The sequence below is a fragment of the Aethina tumida genome, chromosome 3 (genome assembly GCF_024364675.1).
Source record: "Aethina tumida isolate Nest 87 chromosome 3, icAetTumi1.1, whole genome shotgun sequence".
NCBI lineage: Eukaryota > Metazoa > Arthropoda > Insecta > Coleoptera > Nitidulidae > Aethina > Aethina tumida.
Window position 1 is genome coordinate 10,531,712 of NC_065437.1, and position 26,484 is coordinate 10,558,195.

The 26,484-nt window shown below is 31.8% G+C and overlaps 7 protein-coding genes across 11 annotated transcripts in view; 4 read left to right on the plus strand and 3 right to left on the minus strand.

Annotated features, from left to right (window-relative positions):
- Positions 1–16,662, plus strand: part of LOC109598531 (phosphoinositide 3-kinase adapter protein 1) — a 43,142-nt gene extending 26,480 nt beyond the window's left edge. For 3 of the 5 annotated variants that reach the window (XM_049965554.1, XM_049965555.1, XM_020014444.2), the window contains exons 4-13: positions 13,636–13,774; positions 13,830–14,062; positions 14,118–14,593; positions 14,764–14,905; positions 14,959–15,149; positions 15,208–15,415; positions 15,478–16,040; positions 16,098–16,214; positions 16,273–16,345; positions 16,433–16,662. In XM_049965554.1, the coding sequence (XP_049821511.1) occupies positions 13,636–13,774; positions 13,830–14,062; positions 14,118–14,593; positions 14,764–14,905; positions 14,959–15,149; positions 15,208–15,415; positions 15,478–16,040; positions 16,098–16,214; positions 16,273–16,345; positions 16,433–16,551 (2,261 nt within the window). In that variant the 3' untranslated portion in view covers positions 16,552–16,662. Of the gene's footprint in view, positions 1–5,410; positions 5,465–13,145; positions 13,297–13,635; positions 13,775–13,829; positions 14,063–14,117; positions 14,594–14,763; positions 14,906–14,958; positions 15,150–15,207; positions 15,416–15,477; positions 16,041–16,097; positions 16,215–16,272; positions 16,346–16,432 lie in introns of those variants that run through there. The other 2 variants (XM_049965557.1, XM_049965556.1) reach the window with 2 other exon arrangements.
- Positions 16,663–17,126: 464 nt separating this feature from the next.
- LOC109598501 (receptor-binding cancer antigen expressed on SiSo cells) lies at positions 17,127–18,138 on the minus strand. Its single transcript, XM_020014413.2, has 2 exons — positions 17,565–18,138; positions 17,127–17,511 (listed from the first exon to the last, which is right to left on the minus strand). The coding sequence occupies exons 1-2, from the start codon at positions 17,973–17,975 to the stop codon at positions 17,332–17,334; spliced, it is 591 nt and encodes a 196-aa protein (XP_019869972.2). The 5' UTR covers positions 17,976–18,138; the 3' UTR covers positions 17,127–17,331.
- A 321-nt stretch (positions 18,139–18,459) lies between these two features.
- Positions 18,460–19,189, minus strand: LOC109598506 (uncharacterized). The gene is made up of 3 exons (XM_020014416.2): positions 18,947–19,189; positions 18,728–18,892; positions 18,460–18,632 (listed from the first exon to the last, which is right to left on the minus strand). Exons 1-3 carry the CDS (start codon positions 19,026–19,028, stop codon positions 18,532–18,534), a joined length of 348 nt encoding a protein of 115 aa, XP_019869975.1. The 5' UTR covers positions 19,029–19,189; the 3' UTR covers positions 18,460–18,531.
- Positions 19,190–20,317: 1,128 nt separating this feature from the next.
- On the plus strand, positions 20,318–21,159 carry LOC109598504 (WAP four-disulfide core domain protein 2). The gene is made up of 2 exons (XM_020014414.2): positions 20,318–20,760; positions 20,819–21,159. Exons 1-2 carry the CDS (start codon positions 20,544–20,546, stop codon positions 20,980–20,982), a joined length of 381 nt encoding a protein of 126 aa, XP_019869973.1. The 5' UTR covers positions 20,318–20,543; the 3' UTR covers positions 20,983–21,159.
- Positions 21,160–21,262: 103 nt separating this feature from the next.
- On the plus strand, positions 21,263–22,666 carry LOC109598490 (NKAP family protein CG6066). The gene is made up of 3 exons (XM_020014401.2): positions 21,263–21,868; positions 21,926–22,122; positions 22,179–22,666. Exons 1-3 carry the CDS (start codon positions 21,534–21,536, stop codon positions 22,592–22,594), a joined length of 948 nt encoding a protein of 315 aa, XP_019869960.1. The 5' UTR covers positions 21,263–21,533; the 3' UTR covers positions 22,595–22,666.
- Positions 22,603–23,564, minus strand: LOC109598491 (rhodanese domain-containing protein CG4456). Its single transcript, XM_020014402.2, has 4 exons — positions 23,402–23,564; positions 22,999–23,131; positions 22,780–22,942; positions 22,603–22,721 (listed from the first exon to the last, which is right to left on the minus strand). Exons 2-4 carry the CDS (start codon positions 23,123–23,125, stop codon positions 22,664–22,666), a joined length of 348 nt encoding a protein of 115 aa, XP_019869961.1. The 5' UTR covers positions 23,126–23,131; positions 23,402–23,564; the 3' UTR covers positions 22,603–22,663.
- Positions 23,565–23,747: 183 nt separating this feature from the next.
- LOC109598529 (eukaryotic translation initiation factor 4E type 2) lies at positions 23,748–25,111 on the plus strand. The gene is made up of 4 exons (XM_020014442.2): positions 23,748–23,951; positions 24,008–24,350; positions 24,407–24,484; positions 24,742–25,111. The coding sequence occupies exons 1-4, from the start codon at positions 23,899–23,901 to the stop codon at positions 24,976–24,978; spliced, it is 711 nt and encodes a 236-aa protein (XP_019870001.2). The 5' UTR covers positions 23,748–23,898; the 3' UTR covers positions 24,979–25,111.
- Positions 25,112–26,484: the final 1,373 nt, after the last annotated feature.

A 26,484-nucleotide genomic window follows, 5' to 3' on the forward strand; every position in this document is an offset into this window, starting at 1 on the left:
GTTGTTTTATGTATTAATAATATAAGCTGCCTCCAAAAAACTTTTTCCTAGTTGATTTTTGCAAATTTTTGGTTTTGACTACAGTTTTTGATATTATTTGTTATTACCAGCAGTAGCCTGCTAAACCTGAGTTGGTGATTTGGTTTTGTGATGTTTTTGATCTTTTATTCTGATGTCTAAAGAAGCATCATAAATATTGTTTTTTGATATAATTGTTTTGTACAGATTTAGTTTTTATTTGGCTCCTAAGAATGTTTTTCCTTGAAAACAGCGTTCTTATGCCTAATGCTTCTATATATCTTCTTATTTTATCAAAAGTGCCCTTTTCGTACGAAAATATTAATACATAGTAATTTTGATGGTCAAACTAAACTATCTGTAAAGTCACAAATTTTGATGCTGGAAAGTTTATTTTTGGCATACATGTTGACCAAGGACCATTATTGGTACTTCCAAATTTTATACAGCGTTTTTTATATCTACTTTTAATTTTGTGCATTTTAAAACATCAATAACTTTGTTAGTTTCATATCACCATAACAGATAACAGATATTTTACTAAAAATTTGTAAATAATAATAGTACCGTACTGATAGTAGTGTGCCACTTTACATTTCTGGTAACATCTCGGTTAATATGTATTTTATGTGTGCCTATACCAATCAAAAAATATTTTAATATTCAATTTAGTTATGCTAAAACATACATGGTGTTGAAAATAAAAAAATTATTAATGTTTTTACATACACATAATTTAAGGTAAATAACAAACACACAGTACAAAATTTGGGAGAAATAATAATGGTTTCTTATAGAATGGTCCTTGGTTAACGTGTATGCCAAAAATGAACTTTCCATGATGCATGATTGGATGTTTTACAGACATTTTTGATATACTATCATTATGTCAAAATTTTTTGAAAAAAATAACTAAAAAATTATTGGGTTTTGGCAAATGATTTGATGTGTAATTACATATACAATATATAAATATACAGAGTGTTGAAACATTGAAAATAACAAAGTTGAAGTCACTTCCGCCATAACCGGAAATAAAATTTTGTTCAAAATTTCTCTATAACTTCTATTGGATTAGGTCCTTTACATTGTTTGAAAACTTTTTTAGACCTTTCTAACTACAATACATTATTTATTTCTCAAGTGCTATCTATTGTTAAAAAGAGAAGTTAATCCAAGTAAAGTTTTGATGACTATGATCAACTTTATTAGGAATTGAGTCGATGATGAACTTGTCAGTAGAAGAGAAGTCCTGCTTCTTCAAGACAATGACTTCACATTAGACTCAATGGAAGCTCCAAAATATTAAATGAGAAGTTTTACATCATCCACCATATAATTTAGGTATTTCACCATATGACTATCATTTACTTTTCTAATTGTCCAATTTTTTATGTAATAAAGAGGTTCAAATCACATCACAACGTCAAAGATGACGACAGTCCAGAACGATATACCCACTTCATCTACCAACATCAAACCAAGATTAAATTTATTGTGTGTTCAGTTATTTCTTTTTTACTAAATGTTGACGTAGATAAATCTAGTAAACCACCAACTTTTAACAGCTTATCGATAAGATTAGCTCTTTCAACGGCTCATAAATTAGAAGTGAGTCACATTTCAGAACGTGGTCTGTGAACGATGCCATTCAGGCAAAGCCGTAAAAATTAAAATAGTTCCAAAACACATATATTATAGATACAGTAGCCATTATTCGAATTCTATGCATCTTATACACATATATATATATAAAACCTGTACCGGAAATGGGCCACGTGCTACTCCAACTAGTAAACTGATTTTTTCCACCGCCTATAAATACAATCAAAAATAAATAATCCGTTACAAAAATCCGAAATATTTGTTCGAAAAAGATGTTGACGTAACCCAACAAAAACAAGCGGACCAAAAGACACCAGATAAATAATAATTATTTGACGCGGCAATAAATTAGTTGGATTTCATCGGGATCACTCTAATAAGCATTTTTTTTTAACACGCATCCATTTATTATTTTGGGCAACACCCTCGGGAGCCGGGGCGGAATTCTTGCGCCTCCGTCACCGGCACCGCACTCATTTATTTTAATTTACAGAATCATTAACCTCGACGGAAATAATGCTAAGGTACTTCGTCATACGACATTGAGGTACAAAAATACACGACGTGGAAACATTGTCAGACGCCGCGGATTGTTCGTCAGTCATATTTGCGTGGGGGTATCTTCCTTACCCAGGACTTATCAATGTGAACTATTGCAATCTGGATCTGGTTATTTATTTTGACTATCACGGTTTCACGAATTTCGTAAATATTTGTACACATCAAAAGATCAACTGACGACGATAAGCTCTTAAACACCCATGTATGGGCATGACGTTTTGTGAAAATGTGCAATAACAACACCAACGACTGTTTTAAGCAAGTCCACGTGCGTCCCGGGGACGTTAATTGCCCGTCCTAAATCAATAGTTTTTCCACGGTTTCGGCCTAAATATAAAAGGCGGCGGAGAGGTAATTAGTTTAGGGCCGGGCGTCGAAAAAACTTTTTCCTTGCACCATAAATAAGTTAACAACACCTAATTATAAACGACTAAGGTGAACGGGACGCGTTGATTACAATAATAGTCGCTTGTATCTCATTTGTTTGGTGGAAATACAGGAAATGTCGCCCGGCATCTTCCTGTCACGTCTGAGTGAAAATCTCACAGTTTCCAGACGGGTTTTTCGCTCGGGCGGAAGCTCGGGCATCTAAATTAAAAACATGAACGGCGCATTGCTTCTGTATTCGAAACAGGCAAGGGTCGTAGGTGAGATGCGTCGGGCCTTCGAGATTATTCTATTAATGGACGAAAAAGTGTGCACAGCGGCTTTATTTATTTCAATGCACCGACATCAAAGATACGGATTTGTAAATAACATTAGTTTTGATAAGGTCGACGCTTTGATGCGAAGTCGCTGAGGGACAGATACACGCCTGCATATTTACTCGACCATTTTCTTATCAGTTCAAAGAAAGTTTATCTTAATTCGTAATCTAAATACGACAATCGGAATTAACTTACACATCGATTTTAAATAAATTTAAAACGCCAATTGTACAATAAGTAAATTTTTAATTAGCTTTGTCGACGATATGTGGGTTTATTTTTTGTACCTTTACTGATTTTAGGAGGTTTAATTAAACCCATTCATTGATTTTCAGTCGTTTATCCTTAATCACTCATGAAATATTAATTTAAAAGTGGCTAATCAATAAAATTATCTAAGTCTGAATGGATAATATGTATATTTATTGACTTTAAACAATTTAATTTAATTAATCGCTTGCTTAAATTAGACATTAAATATTAATTTAAGTATCTCTGTTTCATAAAATTATTAAACTCTTTATTCACATTAATTACATTTATCAAACATTGACTTTAAGCAAATTTAGAATGCTAATTGTCAATAAATATTGTCTCTATTTTAACTAATTTAATTAACCTCAATGATTTGTAATAATTTATACGTTAAACAAAATATTCATTTAATAGTGACTAATTCATAGTTATAATTTCTACATGTTTATTAAACATAGACTTCAAACAAATTTAAAATAAATATAAATATTTAATTATCTTTATTAAAGATATTAAGTTTTACTTTTTGTCACTTTTCCTATTTTAACTATTTTAATTAATCTCTTGTAATGATTTTCAGTCGTTGTAATTTTAATAATTAGTCATAAAATATTAATATAACAATTTAAACAAATATAGAATACTAATTGGCAAAATATAATCGTTTAATTATCCCTATTAAGGATACTAAAAAATACTTATTGTCTCTTTTCCTATTTTCATTCATTTAATTAATTTCCTTCAATGATTTTCAATCATTTACTCTGTAACCCATTATATTTATCATAAAATATATATTTTAAGTTGATAGATTCATAAAATTATCAAACTTTTAAGTCATAATATACACATTTATTAAACATGGAGTTTAAACCAATTTAGAATACTATTTGATCAAAGATAAATGTTTAATTATCCATATTAAGAAATATAAGATTTACTTCTTGTCTCTTTTCCTACGTTAACTCATTTAATTAATTTCTTTCAATTTTCAAATATTAATCTAAGTTGATAGAAACGTAAAATTATCAAATTCTTAACTCATAACACATACAATCATTAAACATGGACTTTAAACCAATTTAGAATACTAATTGATCAAAGATAAATGTTTAATTATCCCTTTTATAAAATCTAATATTTACATCTTGCCTCTTTTCATATATTAAGTCACTTAATTAATTCACTGCAATGATTTTCAATCATTCAACCCTTATATTAGTCATAAAATATTAAGCTAAGAATGACTGATTCATAAACTTATCAAACATTTGAGACATAATATGTATATTTATCAAATATGGGTTTTAAACAAATTTAAGATACTAACTGATAAAAGATAAACATTTCATTATCCCTATTAGGGGTACGTAGGTTATACTTATTGTCTCTTTAATTGTTTTAATTAAATTAATTAATTCTCTATGATGTTTTCCAATCATTTATCCTTTATCTCATAATATTAGTCATAAAATATTAATCTAAAGTGATAGATTAATTATCAAACTTTTAAATCATAATATATACATTTATTAAATATTAACTTATTGTATCTGTTGAATTAAATAGTGGGAGACTTACTGTCTCTATTGTTCATGATTTCTCTTTCAGGATTCAGATGGATCAAACTCTTTTCGTACTGTATATTGTCTTTCTGTCGTAAAATTGTGGCTCATAATTGACAGAATATTGGTATTGCTTTAAATTTATACATTTTGAATTCAGAAAGAGTTTTATTTCAAATCTGGGGGAAAGGATTGAGGTAAAAATTCCCCAAGGAACAACATATTAATATATCATCCCGCAAGATTAGAATTGGACACGTTTTAATAATCCCAGCGAAAATAAATCTGCCGAACGTAACATATGTCTTCGGCGTACGATATCAAGCACGTTCTCGTCTTCCAAACAGTAAAAAAATGGACAAAATAAAATCCGACTGTGGTGTAGTGTTTCAAAGGGATTTTTCGAATTGAATTTCACGATTTCAAAGAAAAAGTGAAACGCATACGCGAAATACCGTAATCTGTTTCTAATTGAATCAGGGTGATTTTAAATGACGTGAAGCCTTTGAAATTTAATTAAGCACTGACATTTTAGTGTGTGTGTGTGCAGTGTGCTCCGCGTCCAATTACCGGACAAGGAAAAATGCAAATGGACCATCTCTTAAAAAAGAGGTCATGCTTCAAATCTGTAATTTATTGGTTTCCACTACGGGGATGTGAGTGCACTCCAGATAAATGAAACACTCTTAACCGGAGTTCCCCGAAGTACTCGGCAGTGAATGGACCCCCGTTTTATTATTCCAAAAATACAACGTATGAATGGGATTCCATTAAAAAATGAGAACCGAACATAAATATTTATTTTTACCGATGCCCGAAGTTATTAAAGTTTAACGAGCTCAGAGCATTTTACCGTTTTGCCGTAACTAGCAATCAGGGAAGTCTAAATTTAAGTGCGGCCCCGATATTTTCTGCGATTTCCACGAAAGCTGGAACGCTGGAAATGCAATCGTTTCAATTTACCGTGCTTTTCCGGCGTAAAATCTACCTCGAACCGTGGACGGCGTCGTTCCGAAGTTAAATTTAATGTTGTCGTTGTTCACTTTTGATTTTTACATTTTGTAACTTACTGAGTAAGGAAAATGTAAGAGTTTCAGTCTGTTTGTCTTTATCTAAACTCAAAAAGGTTCGTAGAAGAGCCTTGAAGCAATCAAATGTCATTATTAATGACTAAAAGTTGATAATCTGTAAAAAAAATTAAAATATATTTTTTCCAAAGTTAAATTTAATATCGTCGTTGTTTATTTTGATTTTTAAATTTTCTAACTTACTGTATTAAGGAAAATGTAGGAGTTCCAGTATTCTATACCTTTTTTTGGCTTTTTTTGTTACATATATTTGTAGGATTTATATTACTTTATTAAATAAATTCACTTTCAGTGAAAAGAAAGAGACATTGCTCTCCAGAGAAGTCTCAAATAATAAACATGAAACATCATATCACTAAAAACTTATGATGTTTCTGAAAAATGATTTATAATACTTTTTTTCTAATATGAAACAACACACTCAATTGAAAATACGATAAAAAAAGTCCCAACAAAAAACAACTCCTTTCATTGACAGACAAATTGAAAAAATCAATAAACGACATTCTTTCTTGACCTGTAGGTAAATAAAAAATGAATTAATTGTGTCATACAATATCATTGGAATCAAAAAGGAATATTCAAACAAGATTTTGCACAAAAATGTTTAAATTATCCTCCAGAATTTGGCGAAGGGTACTTTGAAGCGACGAATACAGAAAGGATACTCAACAAAATATTAACAATTTTATTTAAAATTATGTATAAATTATTTCACAAATATATATTTTTCAAAAGTGTGCTATTTCTGTGACCAGTCACATTTCACATTTATTTTGTTAAAGATTTAATTTAAGTAGAAACTATTTTGATTTAGGTACAAAATGAATAACTGGTGAAAGAATATAGAGTAATTATTTTATTTAAAATATTTTGATTCCATTAGTGTCAATGAACCAAAAACATCGAAACTTCCTTAAATTATGGTGCATCGATTTTACTTCGAATCGAAATGCTTATTATTTCTAGTGGCAGAAAATATTTAGAAAGATGTTGCCCAGATGTAGAGAAAGTATGCGGTGACCTGCTACATCGAGAGTCGCCAGATGTGACTTACTACTTCAAAATGGGGCATTCCACGCAACTAATAATGACCACACAAAAGAAACCTTACTATATTTACGCGGGCCTAAAAAATACGAACGTAATTAGTTTAGAACTTGTACCAAGTAATCAGTAACATAATAAATTAAATACATAAATTAAATAACATCCTTGTCGATTGACGTGGAACCGCCGTATTTGTACTTCAAAAGGGTCCACTGAAACAGGGCTGGCCTTCTTAACGTTCGACAGCAATAAACATTGTACAGACTTTGATGGACACTTGAAGTAAATATAAAACTTGAATAACCTCCCAAGTGCGATGCACTTGCGCCCCATTTGTTGGGACAATCGAGTTAAACTGGCGGGATGCACAAAAGAATTTTTATTGCCTTATTGTGAAAAGCTCTCTTGGAGCAGAGTGTGGAAATCTTTGGTATCCGACGATGCACATTTATTTTATTACTCGAAACGCCAGCTAATTTAGCTTTCAACAATTAATCAATTTTCAGTTAACGGATTTATTAAATGTCATTCACATAATCTGGAAATAGTAATCTTGACACCAGATCTATTTTAAGCTCGTACTCATATTTTCATATTTTAATTAATGTTAACAATCAGCGGCGGAGGAGAGTTATTTTCATGCAAGCATCTCGTTACGTTCCGTTGCTTGAAAACCCCAAACTTTGAGTGGCTCCCTCTTTTGAAACCAATGAGAATTTCGTAAATTTTATTATTCTGATTAGATATACACACCTAACATAAAACGTTTAAAAAAAAAATAAATTTTCAGTGAACACCACGTCCATGTTGGCACGTGACTGAATAAGACCGGCTCGGAACATTATATGACCGGCACATGGTTCATTATTGCAGTATGACTCGGAAAGTTTAGTTTAAATAAACGCATTGAGGAAGCTTAACCAGTGTGGTGCCGGATGTATTGTTTACACGCGGCTCTTTTTTTTTCAATAGCACATGGCAAACGCAATCAGCGGCCGGGTAACTGGCAAAATTAGGAAAGTTGTTGTTTGTTTCGATTTTAGCGGGCCCCGTTTCGCTGTCGGTAACACGAGCGTTCGTTTGTTATGGTGTTTGGCGTTGGGTAAACAGCAAAAAAAATTTTAATTCCGCACGGCGAAAACTGGATTTTCTAAAACTATCTATAACAGTAACGGTTCGCGTTTAGTTTTAGCCGCAAATTGAGGTTAGGTAAACTTCATTTAAATGATGCGGGGGGATTCACCCAACGTGTTCATTAAAAGTTTATGTATATTGAAAAATGGTATTGATTTGAAATTTCTATAGCGATTATAACTTTACTTCAACTACGTTTCTAATTGATTTTCATAAAATTTTCAATTTCGGTTACGCCAGAAGTGGCACCAACTTTGTTAATTACAATAGGACACCCGTATATTTTTGAATATTTAAATTCTACATGTAATTGAAAATAAAATGGCTTTACTATGTCCTATATTTAAACCCAGTAGTTTTTGAGTTATCAATTTTTTTTCTAAAAATGTTGACAGATCGATGGTTTAACTAAAATGTTTGTAAAGCCACCAATTGTAATTACATGTAGAATATAAAAATCTATTATTTCATTGCAAATGACAAAGTTATAAACATGTTCAGTGTCAAACATAAATAACAAACATACTGTATAAAATTGGTGGCCTTATAGTTAGATTATAAATTTATCGAAATTTTTGGAAATTAAATTAATAACTGAAAAACTGTTGAGTTTATGTATAGGACATATTATATCCAACTAGTTTGTAAATACATATAGAATTTAAAAATCCAAAAATATACAGGGTGTTTCATGGTAAATGTCAAGGTTATAGACTTTTAAGTTGTGCAATATTAAACGTAAATAACGAACACTTTGTGTAAAATTTGAGAAAAATAATAAACGTTCCTTATGGAATGTTCCATGATTAACATCTATGCCTAAAATTGACTGGTCCGCATCAAAATTGGTGGCTTTATAGTTAAATCATCAATTTGTCAATATTTTTGAAAATAAAATTAATAACTCAAAAACTATTGAGTTTAGGTATATATGTTCTTATAACCAACTTGTTTGTAATTATATATAGAATTTAAAAATCCAAAAATATACAGGGTGTTTCATAGTAAATGTCAAGATTATAGATGTTTTAAGTTGTCCAATATTAAACATAAATAACAAACACTATGTACAAAATTTAAGAAAACTAGTAAACGTTCCTTATGGAATGTTCCACGGTTAACGTCTGTGTCAAAAATGCACTGGTCAGCATCAAAATTGGTGGCTTTATAGTTATTTCATCATTTTGTCAATATTTTTTAAAATAAAATTAATAACTCAAAAACTATTGTGTTTAGGAATATATATCCTTATAACCAACTGATTTGTAATTATATGTAAAATTTAAAAATCCAAAAATATACAGAATGTTTCATTGTAAATATCAAAGTTATAGACATTTTAAGATGTCCAATATTAAACATAAATAACAAACACTTTGTATAAAATTTGGAAAAACTAATAAAGGTTTCTTATAAAATGGTCCACGGTTAACATCTACGCCAAAAATTAACTTTTTAACATCAACATTGGTGGTCTTATAGTTAGATCATCATTTGTCAACTAAAACTGATAAAAACTATAAAAATAATAATTCAAAAACTATTGCGTTTAGGTATAGCATATGGTATGATCATTTTAATTACAATTACATATAGAATTAAAAAACAAAAAATGTATAGAGTGTGTGAAAATAACAAATTTATTCAAAATAAATTAGAAGAAAAGTTATGTATAAAAATTTCAAATCAACATACACTTCAACAAACTAATTTTTAATAGACAATACCAAATAGAGGAAACCAATAATATGACGCAGATTGATAACAATTTGCTACATTCATAATAATTTATAAACTAGTACGTATAAAGTGTTTTGGAAGTTGAAAATCTTAAAAACGACGTAATTTGGTCCATAATTGATTTAAATAATTTTTTATATTCACATTCTATTTACAACTTTTTTTCAATTTTTTCTTCTCTTCCAAGAAACCAACTTTTTTTCTGCCAAAAAAAAACGTTGATTAAAAGCCATTTCAAAGGAAGTTCAAAACGAGAATTACATTTTCCGGTAAAACGACACATTGATTAACATTTTCCAAACAGTTTCGTTTCACAAGACACAAAAACGCTCTTCACAAGATCAACAGCAGTGCCTTCAAAGAAATAAATAAATTCCCGCTTACAAAGAGATGATCCCTTGATACATTTTTGATATTGTTTAGCGAAGCGTCCCGGACTATTGATTGGTACGGGCGAGCCGTCGACCCACATTTCGTACACAGACCGTCCGTTTTCCACCGGGGATTAATGAGTACGTGGCTTCGAATTAGCTGCGTTTCTTACGCTTAAAACGTGATAAATTTTAATAAATCCGACGCGAGACTGAGGAAAGAGTCAATTGGCTTTAATGTTGCTCCACTTCCTTTGTTTTCGGCCATCGTGGCTTCTTAATATTGGTGGTAATATCATTGTTGCGCCTGTTTAATTATAAAACAAGCTAAAACTTGGTGGCAGAAGAATGTAAAAGGACCAAAATGAACCTACTAAACAAAACAGTCGGCAATTTATGAGGGGAGATTGTTTGAAATAAACAAGATATGGCTTGTTAGCAAAACGTTCCATTAGTTTAATTCCCCCGCGTTTATATATGTTCTCCCATCGTTTATTTCTGACCCAACCAAAGGACGAGCCACCTGACTGGCGACGATAAATCACGGGATGCACGTTTTACCTTGCAAACCAGGTGAAAAGGTTTAAAACAACTGTTTCGTCTAATGTCGTGTCGTAAAAGTCGCATGTGCGAAAATAAAAAAAGACGAGGCGGCACTTCGGACATTTTATTTTTTTCCTGTGTAGTTGCCGCACCTGCGTTGGAAGATCATAAAATCTCGGAATTATAAGTGTGCACACGTGCATTATATGGCCTATCCGGGCGGTTAAAGGGGAAAATAATGAACAACAGGCCTCTCTTTTCTAAATATTACACAACATACATCATGAAACTAAACATAGTTGCGAGCTTACACGTAGCACGCTTTCGATGTTCTTTATTTATTTATTTTTTTTTTTTGTGGAAGTTTCAACAGCACATGTGCTGCTGAGGCGTTGGATAATCGAATTATTTGTTAAAATTGTAATATTACGTTTATATAACAATGGTCTTTCATCTTGGTTCGACTAAACATTGGTGAATCAGTCAACAAAATCCTCTTGGGCATAAATTGGATGCGGAGATCAACCAAAACAAACCGTAGAAATAGATTTATTGTTTGATTACCTTTGCATTTAAGAAATATAAACACATCCATGGTAAGTTAAGCCATGAATAATCAGGAATTAGTATTGGGACTCTAGTTTCTCCAAACGAACACCAGAGGGATTGTTTAGTGACTTTTTATAAGAATTCAAGTAAAGTACGTTTCTGGGTTGTAGTGTGAATACGACAATTTACTCCAAATAAGTGCAAAACTGGTTTTGTGTACCGTTTATTAATACCATTTTTACATGAACAAAATTAAAGAACAATAACCGTTATTGGGAAGTTGACTCGCAAATTGTTGAGGCGATTTTATTTGGCATTGATGCCAACATAATTTTTGTCTTACCAACTTCAGAAAAATAATCTAACTAAATACATACACATACCTATATGTGACCATACTTTACTATACAAGGTGATTCACCTAACTTATTCGTCAGTAGTTTATGGTTTAAGTATTTATTTTTATTTTTTATAGGGATTATAACTTGCAGGTGTCCTCTTATTAGGATTTTTAAATTCTATTTGTAACTGTAAATAAAATAGCTATAAAATGTTCTATTGCTAAACCTTATAGTTACTGAGTTATTAATATTTTTCTAAAAATTTTGACCAATTGACGGCCTAACTAACCTATAAGAAGCCATTATTAATACTCCCAAATTTTCTGCATCTTAAGACATTAATAAACTTGCTATTTTCAAAGAAACACCATATATATATATATATATATATATATATATATATATATATATATATATACAGAGATTAGAGTTATTTACGGAAATTTTATCATAATGCACATAAATCAAATGCCAGACTCACTATACATAAGAAAATGCTATACTATATCAATTAAATTAACAGATTTATTGAACTTAAATATGGGACACCCTGTATAAAATTTTTAAATACTAATAATAGGTGGCTTCACAAACATTTTTTTTAAATTCAGTTTTCCTATGTGATATATTATAACCATTCGTAATTACATGCCGAATTTAAAAATCCAAAAATATATAGGGTGTTCCGTTGTTAAACGCAGTTAAAGAAAACACCAATACCAAAAATGAACTTTCCACCATCAAAATTGGCAGAAGAAAGTAAACTGTTAGATTTAGGCATAGCCATTTTATTTACAATTACATGTAGAATTTAAAAATCCAAAAATATACAGGGTGTTCCATTGAAAATAACAAAGTTTATGTCCGGCAAAACCGGAAATGAATTTTTGTTCAAAATAAATTAGGAAGTAGTTCAAATCAAGTTATAATTAACATTTAAAATCAATACCCTTTTCCGTTCTCCATCCATTCTAATGAAGAAATTAGGTAAATTATCTTATATATTTTTATTGTAATTTAAATGTCATTTATTTGGGATATTTGTAAATTTGTTGCATTCTCATATTCTACTTGCATTAGTCATTTCACACTCGTTATCTACGTAAATATTATCCTATTGACGTCAGTCTGTGGCAAAAATGATATTTCGGCTACTCTATTATTTATTACACACACATACATACCCGTATGAATTGAAGAATAATAAATTCATTATTTTAAAATTTACAGCAAACCGCAAAATTTGAATGGGAGCTGTAAATGAATTTGTAGCAAAAATGAACACAAAACAAGACAATTTAAAACGATGAATGAGTTATTGAGTCGCTTCCTATAATCGCATTATATTCAAATAAACCGTTCACGAACCATTGTGGCAGCAAACAAGAGGAAAGTTTTTGAATATCTAAACAGGCATTCATTATCTCTTCCCCAGACAAAGAAATTTATTTACATTCACCCCAGATATCGGCACAGGTCCAGTCCGTCGATCGTCGACGCATTAGTATAAAATAATTTTAAAGCAGATCTCTAATCGGCCAGTACGGGCCTGAGAGACTTATCACGTTATCTCCCTGGGTCGGTACTTCCTTCTGAATGGCCACAAACTCCAGTCTGTGCATGTAAACACAAACAGTGATCATTGTATTCGGGCATCATGAACACAGCGGACACTGTTTGAGTACACATGCATTTTTTTTGTAATTGTGTCAGTGTGTGCGTTAATATGGATCCGTATTCAGAACAGGATGGAAACGTGTATTATAAATGTGAGTCATTTTCCTGCTAAGGTACCAATAATTAGTACTGGGCGGTGTTGAGAATGTTCCCTTTGAACATTTTTTCTTGATATAACTTTCTCAAATCTAATATATAGACATAAATATATAACTAGTTTTATCAATCTATATAATTCATATATTAATATTTACCCCAGGTTTGTTGAAAAAAATAAATAAAATTGTACAGTACTTCCTTTTAGATAAAAAAATGTACGAAGAAATTAAAATGTACATATTATATTTTTTCAATAGAAAATTTAATTTACAAAGGATTATAAAATGTAATTAATGTCTATCTAATGCTGTTTATTTAATTTTTATTTACAGGGGTTCCCCCAAAGCCCACAAATATGGACGACATACTCATTGTTTCGCTAAAATGCAGCGAAGCATCTTCACTTTGGGTGGAATACTTCTCCAGCTACTTTCAACAAGTTAACAAAAAAGCAAACAGAAAAGGATTTAAGTAAGTTAAGTTTGAAAGTCAAGTATAAAATTATATATCTATCTTAATTTTCTAGAATCCAAGAGTTAGGTGTAGAAGAAATAATAGAAAACAAAGATTTGAAGCCATTAACTGACAAAACATCAGGAGTGAAACTACAGTTGATAGTTATTGACCCAAGTCTGTTGGAATTCATTTCTCAACATGCTGAAGAAAGCCAAAAGTTAGGAAGCATCCTTCTACCAGACAGAACTTTGGCCCTTTTACTCGGCGTCAAGGACTCAGATCTCACTGAAGAACACCTCAAAGGTACTATTAGTTTTTCATACTTTAAGTAACGCTTCAAATAACGTAATTTTTTTAGTATTACCCACATATTTCCAATGGCAACGTAAAGCTGTGGGACAGGACCAGGACGAAAATTTCACCAAGGACTTCTTAAGTCAAGCAATGGCCATACTTTCTAAAGTGTGGAAACAACAGAGCTCGGCTCTGGCCCAAGAGAATTCGTTTTTCTCAGTCACACCCAAAAAGATCCGTCAAGGTCAAAGCAGCGTTTTCGTCATCCTGACCTATCCCCTACAAAAAGAGGACATCGTCAAAGTGTCGGTGGAGAAAAACGGCGAAATATACGAGATCACGTCGACGAAACGACGCAATCCCTATTTGATTAAAATGTCACTGCCCGACCACTTGACTGAAGAGACCGCCATCGTAAACATCCTCGTAGAGAAAAACGGCAGCATCATCGGACGAAGACCAATCAAGTGCGAGAGCAAACTCAGGGAGCTTGAACAAATTTTGCGGATGAGCAACAATCCGATTGAATTCATGTGTCAGGTAATTTCTTTGATGTTGCCTTTTTAAATTGATCGATAGTCCCCAGTGGGCGAATTTGTTTTAAACGGAACGGCACGATGCAGTCAATAAACAGACGTCACCCTGAAAATAAACTCAAAACAGCTTTATTTAATTAGTTTACCGTAATAAAATAATTTTGTATATTACAGACATTGGGCTTCGCGCCAGCTGATAGAGAACACTTGGACAACTGGATGATCCAAGCCTTCCAAAGAAACCTCCCACCTCATTTCAACCTTCTGGCCAACCATACTACACCGTTTTCAGCGGCAGTGCAGGTCCACAAACGCAGTACGTAAAATTTACTGCATTTGAGTACAGAGTAAACATTCAAGTTGTTATAGGTAATGAGGAGTATCCCACTCTACTTCACTTCGCCGCCAAATTCGGATTGGAGAAACTTACCATGCAATTATTAGACTGTCCTGGTGCGGATATTGCGCAAGAAATAAGGAACGTTCACGATTTGACTCCTGTTGAAATAGCTGAATCAAATGGACACCTGGAGCTGTGTTGCATGTTAAAGGGCTACATTGTAAGTACACCGAATGAAAATTTCGCTTCTTCTTTATACTTACAGTAATTATCTTCAGAGTATGACGGAGTTTACTAGTGTTTATACTAAACTTAAGGAAGGTATGAAAAATATGGAAATAGATGAGGAAGGTTATTTGTCTCCGAAAGTGGTGGAAGGATTTTATCAACACCCGCCGACTGCTGCCAGACCCGTAGAAACACCACCCACAATAACAATAGAAGATGAATCTACCTCATCAGAATACATAAAAATGGACCCTTTAAGTAAGTCAATTTAAGACAAATATTTTATAAATTACTAACATATGTATGTTTTTTCCTTCCAGGTAATTCACCTTCTCCTAAAGGCGTTTTAAACCAAAACCACCACCCCCACGAACCACCACAGTTAAACAAAAAAGAAACGGAGCCAATAAAACCGCCGCAAATTCCAAAGACCTTGGACATAGTGGAAGATAAAGTACAGAAAGAGCTTGCGGAAATAATATTGGATTTCAAGAATAACGTCCACTCAATTGCTCAAGTAGAAAAGCTTGTTGAGGAATGGAAAAATCGTAACGACGTACAAAAATCCTTTAAAGAAAAACAGGAGCAATTAAAAGAGATGAGATTGAAATACGAAAAAATTCAGCACGACATGAAAATGTCATTGAAAAAACCTTCCGCTTTGGAAAAAATAGTTAGGATATTCTCGAAACAGAGAAATAAAGATGAAAAATTGGACGTGTCTTCGCCCATTTCGGAATCTTTGAGTCCACCCTCCCTCAGTGCTCAAAGACCGATTAGTGCTTTAAGTACGTCCAGTTCCGGTTCGTCAGGGAGGATGAGTACTTTGAGCGGTTGCAGTTTGGGTGATAGTGGGACGCACTCAGATAATGAAGAGAGAAAGGTAAACATTTTTGTTCAGAAAAATTAAGAATATTGTTAACAAGAACTTTGTTTTTAGCACATGTTAATAGGGAATCACAACGACGATGACTTGAAAAATGAATTTTACAAAATGGTGCCAGCTCCAAAACCTGTAAAAATGTTCCCTCCAAAGCACACTTTCGAAACGATCGAGGTAAAAATCTAAACTGAATTCAATCAAAGGTGACACAACTAATTATTAATTTTTGTAGGAAAACACAATACGACCGAATAATAATACTGATGGTTACATACATTTTCCTCCTTCCGGATTGCCAGTCCCAGGTAAAATATATGCTCTGAATTCAATTAGTAAAATACTATTTTATTTTGGGGACATATATAATATATATAACATATATTTCGTTACAGGTCTAATAGAAGAGAATGAAAGTAATGACGAAACGTCAAGAGAATATATGAATCTGAGGATTGAAGAAAACCTGGAAACACACGATTATATGAATTACAAATCACCGAATGTACGATAAGACTTATAGCATTACTGAATATTTATGTAATTTAATGTAATTTATTTATTCTATGTTTATATTTTATGTAATTTTATATGTCAAACAGTTTATATTAAATTGTTTTATTATTATGGCATAAATTATTTCCCTACCTAAAAATAATGTACCACTTTTATATAAATAACTCAGACTCAATTTAATTTACATAATTTTTAATTTTGATATTCCAATACAATTACAAGTAATATAAACTTATCTTAGTTTTTGTATTATCTTCATAATAATAAAGACGCCAACTCCAACTTTTAAAAGATCTAAAAGGACTTCACCCATCTTTTTTGGAATATCTCTTATGAGCCAAATGTGACATGTTATCTGACAGACACTTCAATATGTTCTCTAAAACATAAAGTGGCAAACTTACTTCTTGAGTACTTTTATAACTTTGACAACCGCATAAATAACAAGAGTAATTTTTGCTACATCAAATATTAGGTCAGATAACATGTTGAATATAATTTTTCCAATGCCAAATAAATGACTACATCATAAATCAGTAATAAAATGACAGCATATTAAATAAAAATACCAAGTTAACAAAACAAAAGTAGTTTAATGAAGACAATATAATCAATTTATTCAGTAAATAAATTGAAGTACACATATTTTTGTTGTTTGTGATAAAAATAAATGATTACAATAATAACATATAATTTATTTTACAAGTGCCACACTTTATAAAATAAATAAGCACAGCAGTTCACAATTTAAGTCAGTACTTCATGTGATGATCCTCTACTAGGAAACGATTCGAGCTCCCAGAGACCTCATTTTCTCTTGCCTCTTCTGCTGTTGTTCCCAAAGCCTCCTCTCTCTTTCCTGTCTTCTTTTCTCTCGCAATACTTCCTGTGTGTCCCAGTCTAATTTATCACCTTCCCATCCTGAATTTTCTTCCCAATCAGTCAACTCAGAAGTGGGCTAAAATAGTTAACACTGTAATTTATTTCTTATGTAAACATAAAAACATTCACCAAAATAGTAACATTGTCCCCTGAAAAATTAAGTCTACTTCCACTGCTAACATTTTCATTATCTTTGCTAACATAAATCTTGCTAGTTTTGGTAATTTTTGGCGCCATGTCTTCGAAAAAGTTCTGTTCTTCTTCAACAGTCGGTTCCTCTACCTTTGTAAAGGCCTGCTTCCTGTACATTTCTATGTGATCTTGCACAGTTTTAGGTTTATCATCATCCCAATCGGACCAACTTTCTGCTCCACTCTGTTGTATGGTGTTATCATTGGACACCACTCCTACGTGGGTCAGAGGAACCGTATCACAAGAATTGCGCCGTCTCCTTCGAAAACAACATAAGGCGCGCCTGAATAAATTGAGGAATACCAAAATAAACGATTTTATTTTATTGAATACAATAGTTCCAATCATTACGAGTGTTATTTGTGGTTCAAATTTAATGAAATGAACATTACTTAATACAAGAACTAGTACTTAAGTGGTTTTAGATTATTTAGTATATTGTTGAAAACAAGTTTCGTGTTTACATTGGATACAACCGGTGAAACGTCAGATAAATGTCAAATGTCCTGTTCAATTGTGGCTCATTTCACTCCCCAAATCAAGTTATTTGTTTTTTTTTTTAGATTGAACTGAATTTTACAGTGTAATTATTACACTTAATGAATTAATTATGTAATATAAAATTAAAGAGTTTCACAATATTTTCAATCACTGTAGAATGGGTTGCAATCTATCATTCCAGTGGCGGAACAACCTGATCTACCTTGGGTTTCTTTTCAATAAATTATTTTGTTGGAATACATATTTAATTTTAATATAATTTAATTTTAATTTATTATAATTAATCTTTGTAGGCAACATAAATAAAAATAAATAAAAAATTAACAGCAAATTGTTATTTTATAACATGATTTAATGAACTAATTATATAAAGTATTAAATATATATTTATATAGTATGTATTTTAGAATCTAATGCATTTTTGTCTCTTGGTTCCAGGCTCTAATTGGCATTTCTCAAAGGAATTGCATTTGACGTTTCCACAATAACTGCCGGTGGCGGTTTCTAAAATTAGCAAAAAATCAGAATGTATATTGTAATTTGATCAAAATAATATTATTAGTACATACATACTAATAATATTATTACATAATACATACTGGCATGTTGGTTCTTGTATCCGTCCCTTGTGTTGGAGTTGCCTTCCGGTGCCACGCATGATTTTTGATTGCAAATGTCGGGACAACATTTTTTTCCAAAACAGTCGGAATCGTCTTTACATTTTGGACTACACGTTGTTACTTTACTAGACAACGGACAGCCACCTTAAATCACAATTATGACTACTGTTCACGAATGTATAAATTTTAAAGACTTACTCGGAGATAATGAATAAGTGTAGTCAATACAAACAGCAGTGATCACCAAAAATGCAACAATTGCACCGCGAATATTATCCATCTTGACGAACTTTAAAAGCAAACTGTAGAACACGATTAGTGAAAACTGGCTTCTCAGCTGACCAGCGCAAATTCGCCCAAAGCAAAATGCTAATTGAAATAATTTTCCCACGTTAACCAATTTAATGTTCGAGGTAAAATCTGTAAACGACTGTTTGAGTGCTGTGTAAATATTTTAGCACACTTGCAATATGCAAATTAAAGGTTTTTGTGTCACTAAACGAGTTTTGTGTGACCTTTACGGATTTAATTTAATTAACGTTGGACAATAGGCTATTAATTTTTATTATGCTTGTTTGTTTTTGTTTGCAAGTATTTTCAAATTTCGCTGAAATTTGAAACAATGTCAATTATCAATAATTTATTAATTATTAATAACAATTGTATTAAATATATATGATAGATTAGCGACTGTTAATCTGTCTTTTTAGTTTGATTAAAACACTAAATTCACAATAATACGCTTTATTACAACAAACGTACTTTAACCCTCGACATCTAAAGCTTGACTGCCTGGTTCTTTCTTAAGAACTGCCCCGAATATTAAATGTAAACAAATACTTCAGATTTGCTTATAAAACAAAACTAGTCTAAATAGATGTGAGCACGTCGCATCGGTCCATCGGTGAAGGTGATGACGTAAGCTAACATATATATATATATATATATATATATATATATATATATATATATATATATAAATATATAATAAAATGTTTTAAAATATTATTCACAAATTAATTATTTATCCGCACATATTGTGGTTTGCTTGTTTATTAACGTTTGAATATTTTAATGCGTGTCTTGTTTTCCAATTGGATAATGCATACATAAAATATGTGTGAAGAATAATATAATTATTTATTCATGTTATACATATGTAATTCATTTGTGTTCACTTTCTAAAAATGAAATATTTTTGATATTTTTACACTAACTCCAATTTAATTTTTCTAATATTATTGAGTAAAGTCATATGTATTAATAATGTAAGAATGTGCATCAATAAATAAATATTCTAAAAATCTTTATACTTTGTCTGATAGCACAAAAGTATCTTGGAAACAAATTAACATCTTCCAAAAATTCTATCAAGCCATAAATTAATTGTAAATAGCAAGTCACAGTTGAAAGAACCTAATAAAATTATTTATAAATGTTGATAAAAAACGATGATCACAAACACTGTACACACTTTGCGTAAAGTAATATTCCTGAAATTTAAAAATGGATTTGACCTCATTCCCTTATCGTTGTTTTTATATTCTGCTGACAACACATGTGTCTTATTTTTCTCCCGCACTTAAGACGCATCGCACAGACGTCAATTTAAATAAAATACGAATTATTCAAATGTATCATTAATATTAAAACCGCAGATTTTTTAATACCGAGTTTGTGAGGTAATTTTGTGCCGGTCAATTAATCCGAAAAGAAACACTTCCTTACGGAGCTGAATCGGATTGTCGTTTCCTGTGATTTTGATGTGTTTTTGATATTCCAACACAACGTCGACATGTCTCTAAAACTGGCCTTTTGTTTGGTTCTTTTGAGCTACGTTGCTGCTCAGCATCATAAAAGTGGGCAGTGTCCGAGGCTGGAAGTGGATTTTTTGAAGTGCAGTTTAGCTTGTTACTCGGATTCGGATTGCGAAGGTTCCGCCAAGTGCTGCAGGACTTCTTGCGGTGGTACTGCTTGTGCAAAACCTTTAGTACCAAAGGTGGTGGCAAATGGTAACTACTTTTGTTGTTTGATGTTATACAGTTTTAAATTCGTTTAACTCTATTTAAGGAAAAAGCGGGTATTGCCCAAATCCTCCTACTGGTCCTTGGGTTTGCACCAGTCGTTGTAGTATAGATAAAGACTGTCACGGATCAAAGAAATGCTGCAAGAATAGATGTGGAGCCATGGCATGCGTTAAACCAGAAACAGAGCCGCAACAATTTGATTACTGATTTTATTAGTATTATTACTATATTAAACATAATTTAAATGTACATTTATTCATATTATTCATGTTATTTAATAACTTAAAAATAATCATGTATTATTAATATATTAATATGCTGCGTAAAATATTTTAAAATATATTTATTCATATTATATCAAATATATTAACGCTTGTTAAAAGTTCTTATTAGTTTTTGTCAAAATATCCCAAAAGATTGTCTCACATTATAGTATATTTAACAAAATATCCCCCTAAAAAAATAAATTATGTACGCCTCTGTTATGATGAAATACGGATATTTAAAATGTAGGTTCATTTTCCATGTATGAAGAAAGTGAATAAAATATATCCTAAAATCAAATATTTATATTGTATTGTACAAAGCATAAATGTTGATTACAAAGGAAACTATTAAATTTGTATGTGAAATTGAAAAAGAAGAAGAAGACTATATTGTAGGTTATACTAAACGTCAGTTATTTTGTAAACATAAACCCTTGTTTAAAAATCATTATAATATTACAGTAAAAGCGAAAAAACAAAACAAACGAAACAATGGGTTCTGATAGAAAAACGCGAACCAGATCGCGTTCTCCGAGGTACAGATCGAGAAACAGATCTAAGTCGAAATCACCGCACAGAAGTCACAGCAAAAGTAGACGCAGACACAGTCCACATAGCAGCCACTCAAATGGTTACAAGAAAAGTGACCATTTTACGCGGCCCATGGATGATTACAGAAAACATTCGCATGGTGATCATAGATCCAAGGATTCATACAAAAAGATTTCGAAAGAGGATGAGTTTATGGAGGCGAGGAGGCAGGAACGGGAGATACTTGGTATGAGAGACTGTCCAAATATTTGGGGCAGGTCACCTTCACCTCACCAGTAAGTAAATGGCGTTAGTTTTTAGTGTATTATTTCTAAATTGTTTTGTTGTTGAAGTTTGGACTCAGATGAAGATGATTCAAAAAAACAGACTGTTGTCAGTAAGAAGTCTAAAAAGAAGAAGTCAAAGAGCAAGAAAGAGAAAAAACACAAGAAGGAAAAGAAGCACAAGAAAGGGAAGAAGAAAAAGAAAAGGAAACACTCATCCAGTGATGACAGCAGTTCTGAAGAAGAAACTTGGGTTGAAAAGAAAGGTATAACAAAAAATATCTACTGTGAACAAAATTTACTATGTGTATATAATTTACAGCTAGTCAAAAGACTGATTCCCAAACAGACTCAGATAGTGATGATGGAGTGGTAGGACCAGTTCAAAAGGCTCATGGTACCCTGACCCACAAGGAAATGGGCAAAGCTCTTTTGCCTGGTGAAGGTGCCGCGATGGCAGCCTACGTAGCAGAAGGCAAGAGGATTCCCAGAAGAGGAGAAATTGGACTGACTTCCGATCAAATTGCGTCGTTCGAGTCTGTCGGATATGTCATGTCAGGATCCAGGCACAGAAGAATGGAGGCTGTACGTATACGAAAGGAAAACCAAATATATTCTGCAGATGAAAAGAGGGCACTTGCCATGTTCAGCAAGGAAGAAAGGATGAAGAGGGAGAATTTGATTTTGGGACAGTTTAAGGAGATGATTAACTCCAAATTGGCGGACAAAAATAATTAATTTGTATATAGAATCATATTATGTATATTTAATGATAATTAACAATAATAATAATAAACAGACTCCAATTTATACCAAGTTTAATTTTTGCGACCACTCAGTCCAACTTCCTTTGTAAACTCCGACTCTAAACATACAAAATTTAAATTTGCTGTGTTTTTAATTAATATTTTGTTTTGACATACTTATTCAATCCCAATTCTTTCGCAATATCACCGGCTTTGGTGGCTCGCCCTCCCAATTTACATGTGAAGATCACAAGAGAATCATTCTCAGGCTTGGACTTACCATATTCTCTTAGGAAATCAGCTTCTGACATTTTTTTTAACGCATTTTCTAAGCTGCTTACTGAAATATCAATGGCATTTAAAAAACTAAAATAGTAGGTATATAAGTGAACTTACATGGAATGTTAATACTGTCTCCAATAAGTCCAGTATTTTTAATTTCATCAGGTTCTCTGACATCAATAATCAATACGTTTTCGTCGTGCTCATATTGCTGCATTTGCTCAAATGTAATTGTGTCCATTTTTGACTTGAATTTAATAAAATTGAAATTTCAAAATAGTCACGAATTTATTGTTGATAATTATTAAGTATAAAAGTGACAAACTGAATCAAAATATATTTTTTTAACTCAATTAAAAAATTGAAACTTCATAAAGTACACAAACAGTTAAAGAAAAATTTGAAGATAATTTATTATCCAAATGAAAATATTAAAATTTGTAGTTCCTTCTGAACTAATATATTATTTCTATCATATTATTCACATTATGTTACAAGGAGTCTTACAAGATTTTACCTTTAATCTCTTACACTGGTGCTAATTATAGGAGCAAATAACCAACTTTCACTACAAGTAGCAGATTAATAAACTGAAAGAACAATCTGTAAAACTTGAAAAAAGCGATATTTCAGTGGACTTAATCCTAATTTTTGGTTGTGGTTCTTGTTAAAAAATAGTAAATTTATGTTGGCTCTCCTGACATAAAAATCGTCAGTTTTTGAATATATTGTTTTAATATACGAATTATAATTTTGATTCAGTATAAATAATAATATAAAATTTTAATTCGTTTCGCATATTTTGGTCGTGGTATGTTTTGACCGTTAAAAAGATATTTCGGTTGGTTGTATTGAATTTTGACAATCTTTAGTGACTTTTCTCGCGTTTAACCATAATTGGAGAACGTGTATATCAAGGTCATAAATAAAGTTGACGGAAGCTCATACTAGAAATTAAAATTTTACTATTTATAATAACAATAAACTAGTGACAGGCTGTGATAAAATAATTTTATGGTCTATAACGCAAATTATACCCAAACCACCATGTCCAACAAATACGAATCGTACGTCTGGTCGGAATCGTCCAATAAGGACAGTAACATAAGCGTTGTTATTGTAGGCAGAAACACCATGTGGACAACTCGGACAGCGGCAGCGGTGACGACGAGATTGGCCCAAACATAACAGACCTTGGTCCAGTCGATTATCCACCAGGGGAGCACAGACTTCAGCATCCATACTGTTTATGGTTCTCCAGGAGACCGTCCCAGAGTCAGGGCTCACAGGGCTACAGTCAGGCGTTGCGGCTGGTCGGCCAAGTGGGGACAGTGGAACAATGGTGGGCGTTATATTCACATATCGTTAGGTTGCCAGATATACCTACACACAGGGACTTGCATCTTTTTAAAAAGGGTATTAAACCAATGTGGGAAGATGCTGCAAACAAAAAAGGAGGGAAATGGGTACATAATCATAACATTAAGTTTCTTTGCAGTTATTCTAATTGGAATGTTTTTAGGTTATAAGACTTCGGAAGGAACAAGCTGGTAGGGCTTGGGAGAATTTATGTATGGCAATGTTAGGGGAGCAATTTATGGTACACCTTGTTTTCGTATATTGTCAATTTATTTTTCATTCAATTCCATAAAATTTTCAAGTAGCTAAAAAATTGAATTCTAAATTAATAATACAGCTTTAATTGATAATTTAAAGGAAAAAAGGACCACATTTTCCATGGATCTATTTGATGTTTAAGCAATATGTTAGTGGTTATCTTGTCCAAATTTATTATATTAACGTTTCATTCGACTATTTACTTACATCAAAATATAATATCTATATTATTTGTTGCAGGCTGGCAATGAAATATGTGGAGTGGTAGTATCAACACGTTACCAAGAATATTTACTTAGTATTTGGAATAGGACCGCATCAGATCAAGCGACAACAGCAAGGATAAGAGATGCGCTAAAACGATTACTTAATATCCCAGCAAGTGCCACAATGGAGTACAAAACACACAATGACTGCCTTAAGTATGAGCAAATGGCCAAAGCAAATCGGAACAATCATATTAATCACATCAATTGATTGAAGCTTGGATACATACCAAAACAATATTTTCAAAATGATTCAGCCATAGTTAATAGAAGAAATTATAAGATTTGTTAACATTATTTGTTTGAAAAAATTATGATTTTAATAATAATACTTTTCAACATTTTGGTTTGGATGGTTTTCTTGTTCCACCCACATAATTATTTGAATTAAGTAATGAATGATCTTTATGTAATATTTTTTCACCACTTATAAACCAAATTAAAAAATAAATCTATATCTAAATTTGTTAATAAAAAGTTTTTATGCCATAGGGACTATAATAAAACTTAACATCTACTGACATTTTCATAATCTGAAATTTTGAAACAGATATTGCTAAATGTTGACATTCTGCAGTCAATTCATTACTAAAATCCCCATTATTTGTGTTAATCATTTGTAATTCTACTTGGGCAAGATTGCATTAAAAGCACCTATGGTATATGCTTCAAATTCTTGTTATTTTTCTTGGACATTAAAGATTGTATTGCAGCTATTCAGCTCTAATGTAAACAGATTATCTGAAAATTTGGAAATTTAATTCAAAATTTTAAGAATATTCTCCATATAACATTATATATTAAATTTTAAGAATATGGATTTAATATTTCGTTCTTTACATTGTATACCGTATGAAAAATGCTCTTCGTGTCTGGATATTGTAAGAGATGGATGCACGACAAAGAGAGTAAAGTTTTGCCCGGTAGTAAGAATCCCTACTCTCAGAGACAATGCGCCGTGCTGGTGCGCGCCGGCGCACAATGTAAATTAATCTTTGCGAATGCATTTAGTAACTCTCCGTATGCGTAGGGATGTAGTTCGAGTTCTTCGGATGCTCCATTTAAATTCCGTAACTTTGTATAATTTTCAATCTGTAAAATGAAATATTTTTTGAGGGTATATCAAAAACAAAAATAAGTATTCTAAAAATAAACTACTTTTTTCAAAATAAAAATGTATCCCAAAAATTAAATAAAATATACTAAAAACAACGTCTGCGGAGACGAACCGCATGCTAAACGCAGCAAAACCAAATGATCCCCTCCAGTCAGTTCGGCCCGCCCACATAATTGCATGTATATCTTTCCTTTTTGTTTACAAAGGGGTATTGATGTTCCGTCTCAATATGCGAGTAGACACGCTCATCATTTTTGATACGGTATATAAAACCCTCGTTAGACAAGAGATATAAATATTTTTATTAAATTCACGATAATATATAAATAAATTGATCATTGATTGATAGATTGTTTCTATCAATAAAATATCCAATTATCATGTCTTATACTGCTTACATTACTGCTTTCTGAACTATACTATCGGGTATTATCGCAATTTTTTTTACCTCTGGACCTCTCCTGCTATGTGGATTTATTTCTTTTAATATCAAATTTACTTATTTGTGTCGTAACAGTAATAAATTTTTCACTTAAATTAATTAAATTCATATAATTCAGATGTTTTAACAAATTTGCGAAATCATATTTATATGTAAAT

Coding starts and splice junctions, on each gene's coding strand:
- LOC109598501 (XM_020014413.2), bottom strand. CDS start 17,975: ATGATTGGAACTATTGTATTCAATAAAATAAAATCGTTTATTTTGGTA. Junction 17,512..17,564: donor GGGACAATGTTACTATTTTG/GTGAATGTTTTT, acceptor TAACTATTTTAG/CCCACTTCTGAGTTGACTGA.
- LOC109598506 (XM_020014416.2), bottom strand. CDS start 19,028: ATGGATAATATTCGCGGTGCAATTGTTGCATTTTTGGTGATCACTGCT. Junction 18,893..18,946: donor CACTTATTCATTATCTCCGA/GTAAGTCTTTAA, acceptor TTGTGATTTAAG/GTGGCTGTCCGTTGTCTAGT. Junction 18,633..18,727: donor ATACAAGAACCAACATGCCA/GTATGTATTATG, acceptor TGCTAATTTTAG/AAACCGCCACCGGCAGTTAT.
- LOC109598504 (XM_020014414.2), top strand. CDS start 20,544: ATGTCTCTAAAACTGGCCTTTTGTTTGGTTCTTTTGAGCTACGTTGCT. Junction 20,761..20,818: donor ACCAAAGGTGGTGGCAAATG/GTAACTACTTTT, acceptor ACTCTATTTAAG/GAAAAAGCGGGTATTGCCCA.
- LOC109598490 (XM_020014401.2), top strand. CDS start 21,534: ATGGGTTCTGATAGAAAAACGCGAACCAGATCGCGTTCTCCGAGGTAC. Junction 21,869..21,925: donor AGGTCACCTTCACCTCACCA/GTAAGTAAATGG, acceptor TTGTTGTTGAAG/TTTGGACTCAGATGAAGATG. Junction 22,123..22,178: donor AACTTGGGTTGAAAAGAAAG/GTATAACAAAAA, acceptor TATAATTTACAG/CTAGTCAAAAGACTGATTCC.
- LOC109598491 (XM_020014402.2), bottom strand. CDS start 23,125: ATGGACACAATTACATTTGAGCAAATGCAGCAATATGAGCACGACGAA. Junction 22,943..22,998: donor AGACAGTATTAACATTCCAT/GTAAGTTCACTT, acceptor TTGATATTTCAG/TAAGCAGCTTAGAAAATGCG. Junction 22,722..22,779: donor AAAGAATTGGGATTGAATAA/GTATGTCAAAAC, acceptor TTGTATGTTTAG/AGTCGGAGTTTACAAAGGAA.
- LOC109598529 (XM_020014442.2), top strand. CDS start 23,899: ATGGTCTATAACGCAAATTATACCCAAACCACCATGTCCAACAAATAC. Junction 23,952..24,007: donor ATGTCCAACAAATACGAATC/GTACGTCTGGTC, acceptor TTGTTATTGTAG/GCAGAAACACCATGTGGACA. Junction 24,485..24,741: donor TGTTAGGGGAGCAATTTATG/GTACACCTTGTT, acceptor TATTTGTTGCAG/GCTGGCAATGAAATATGTGG.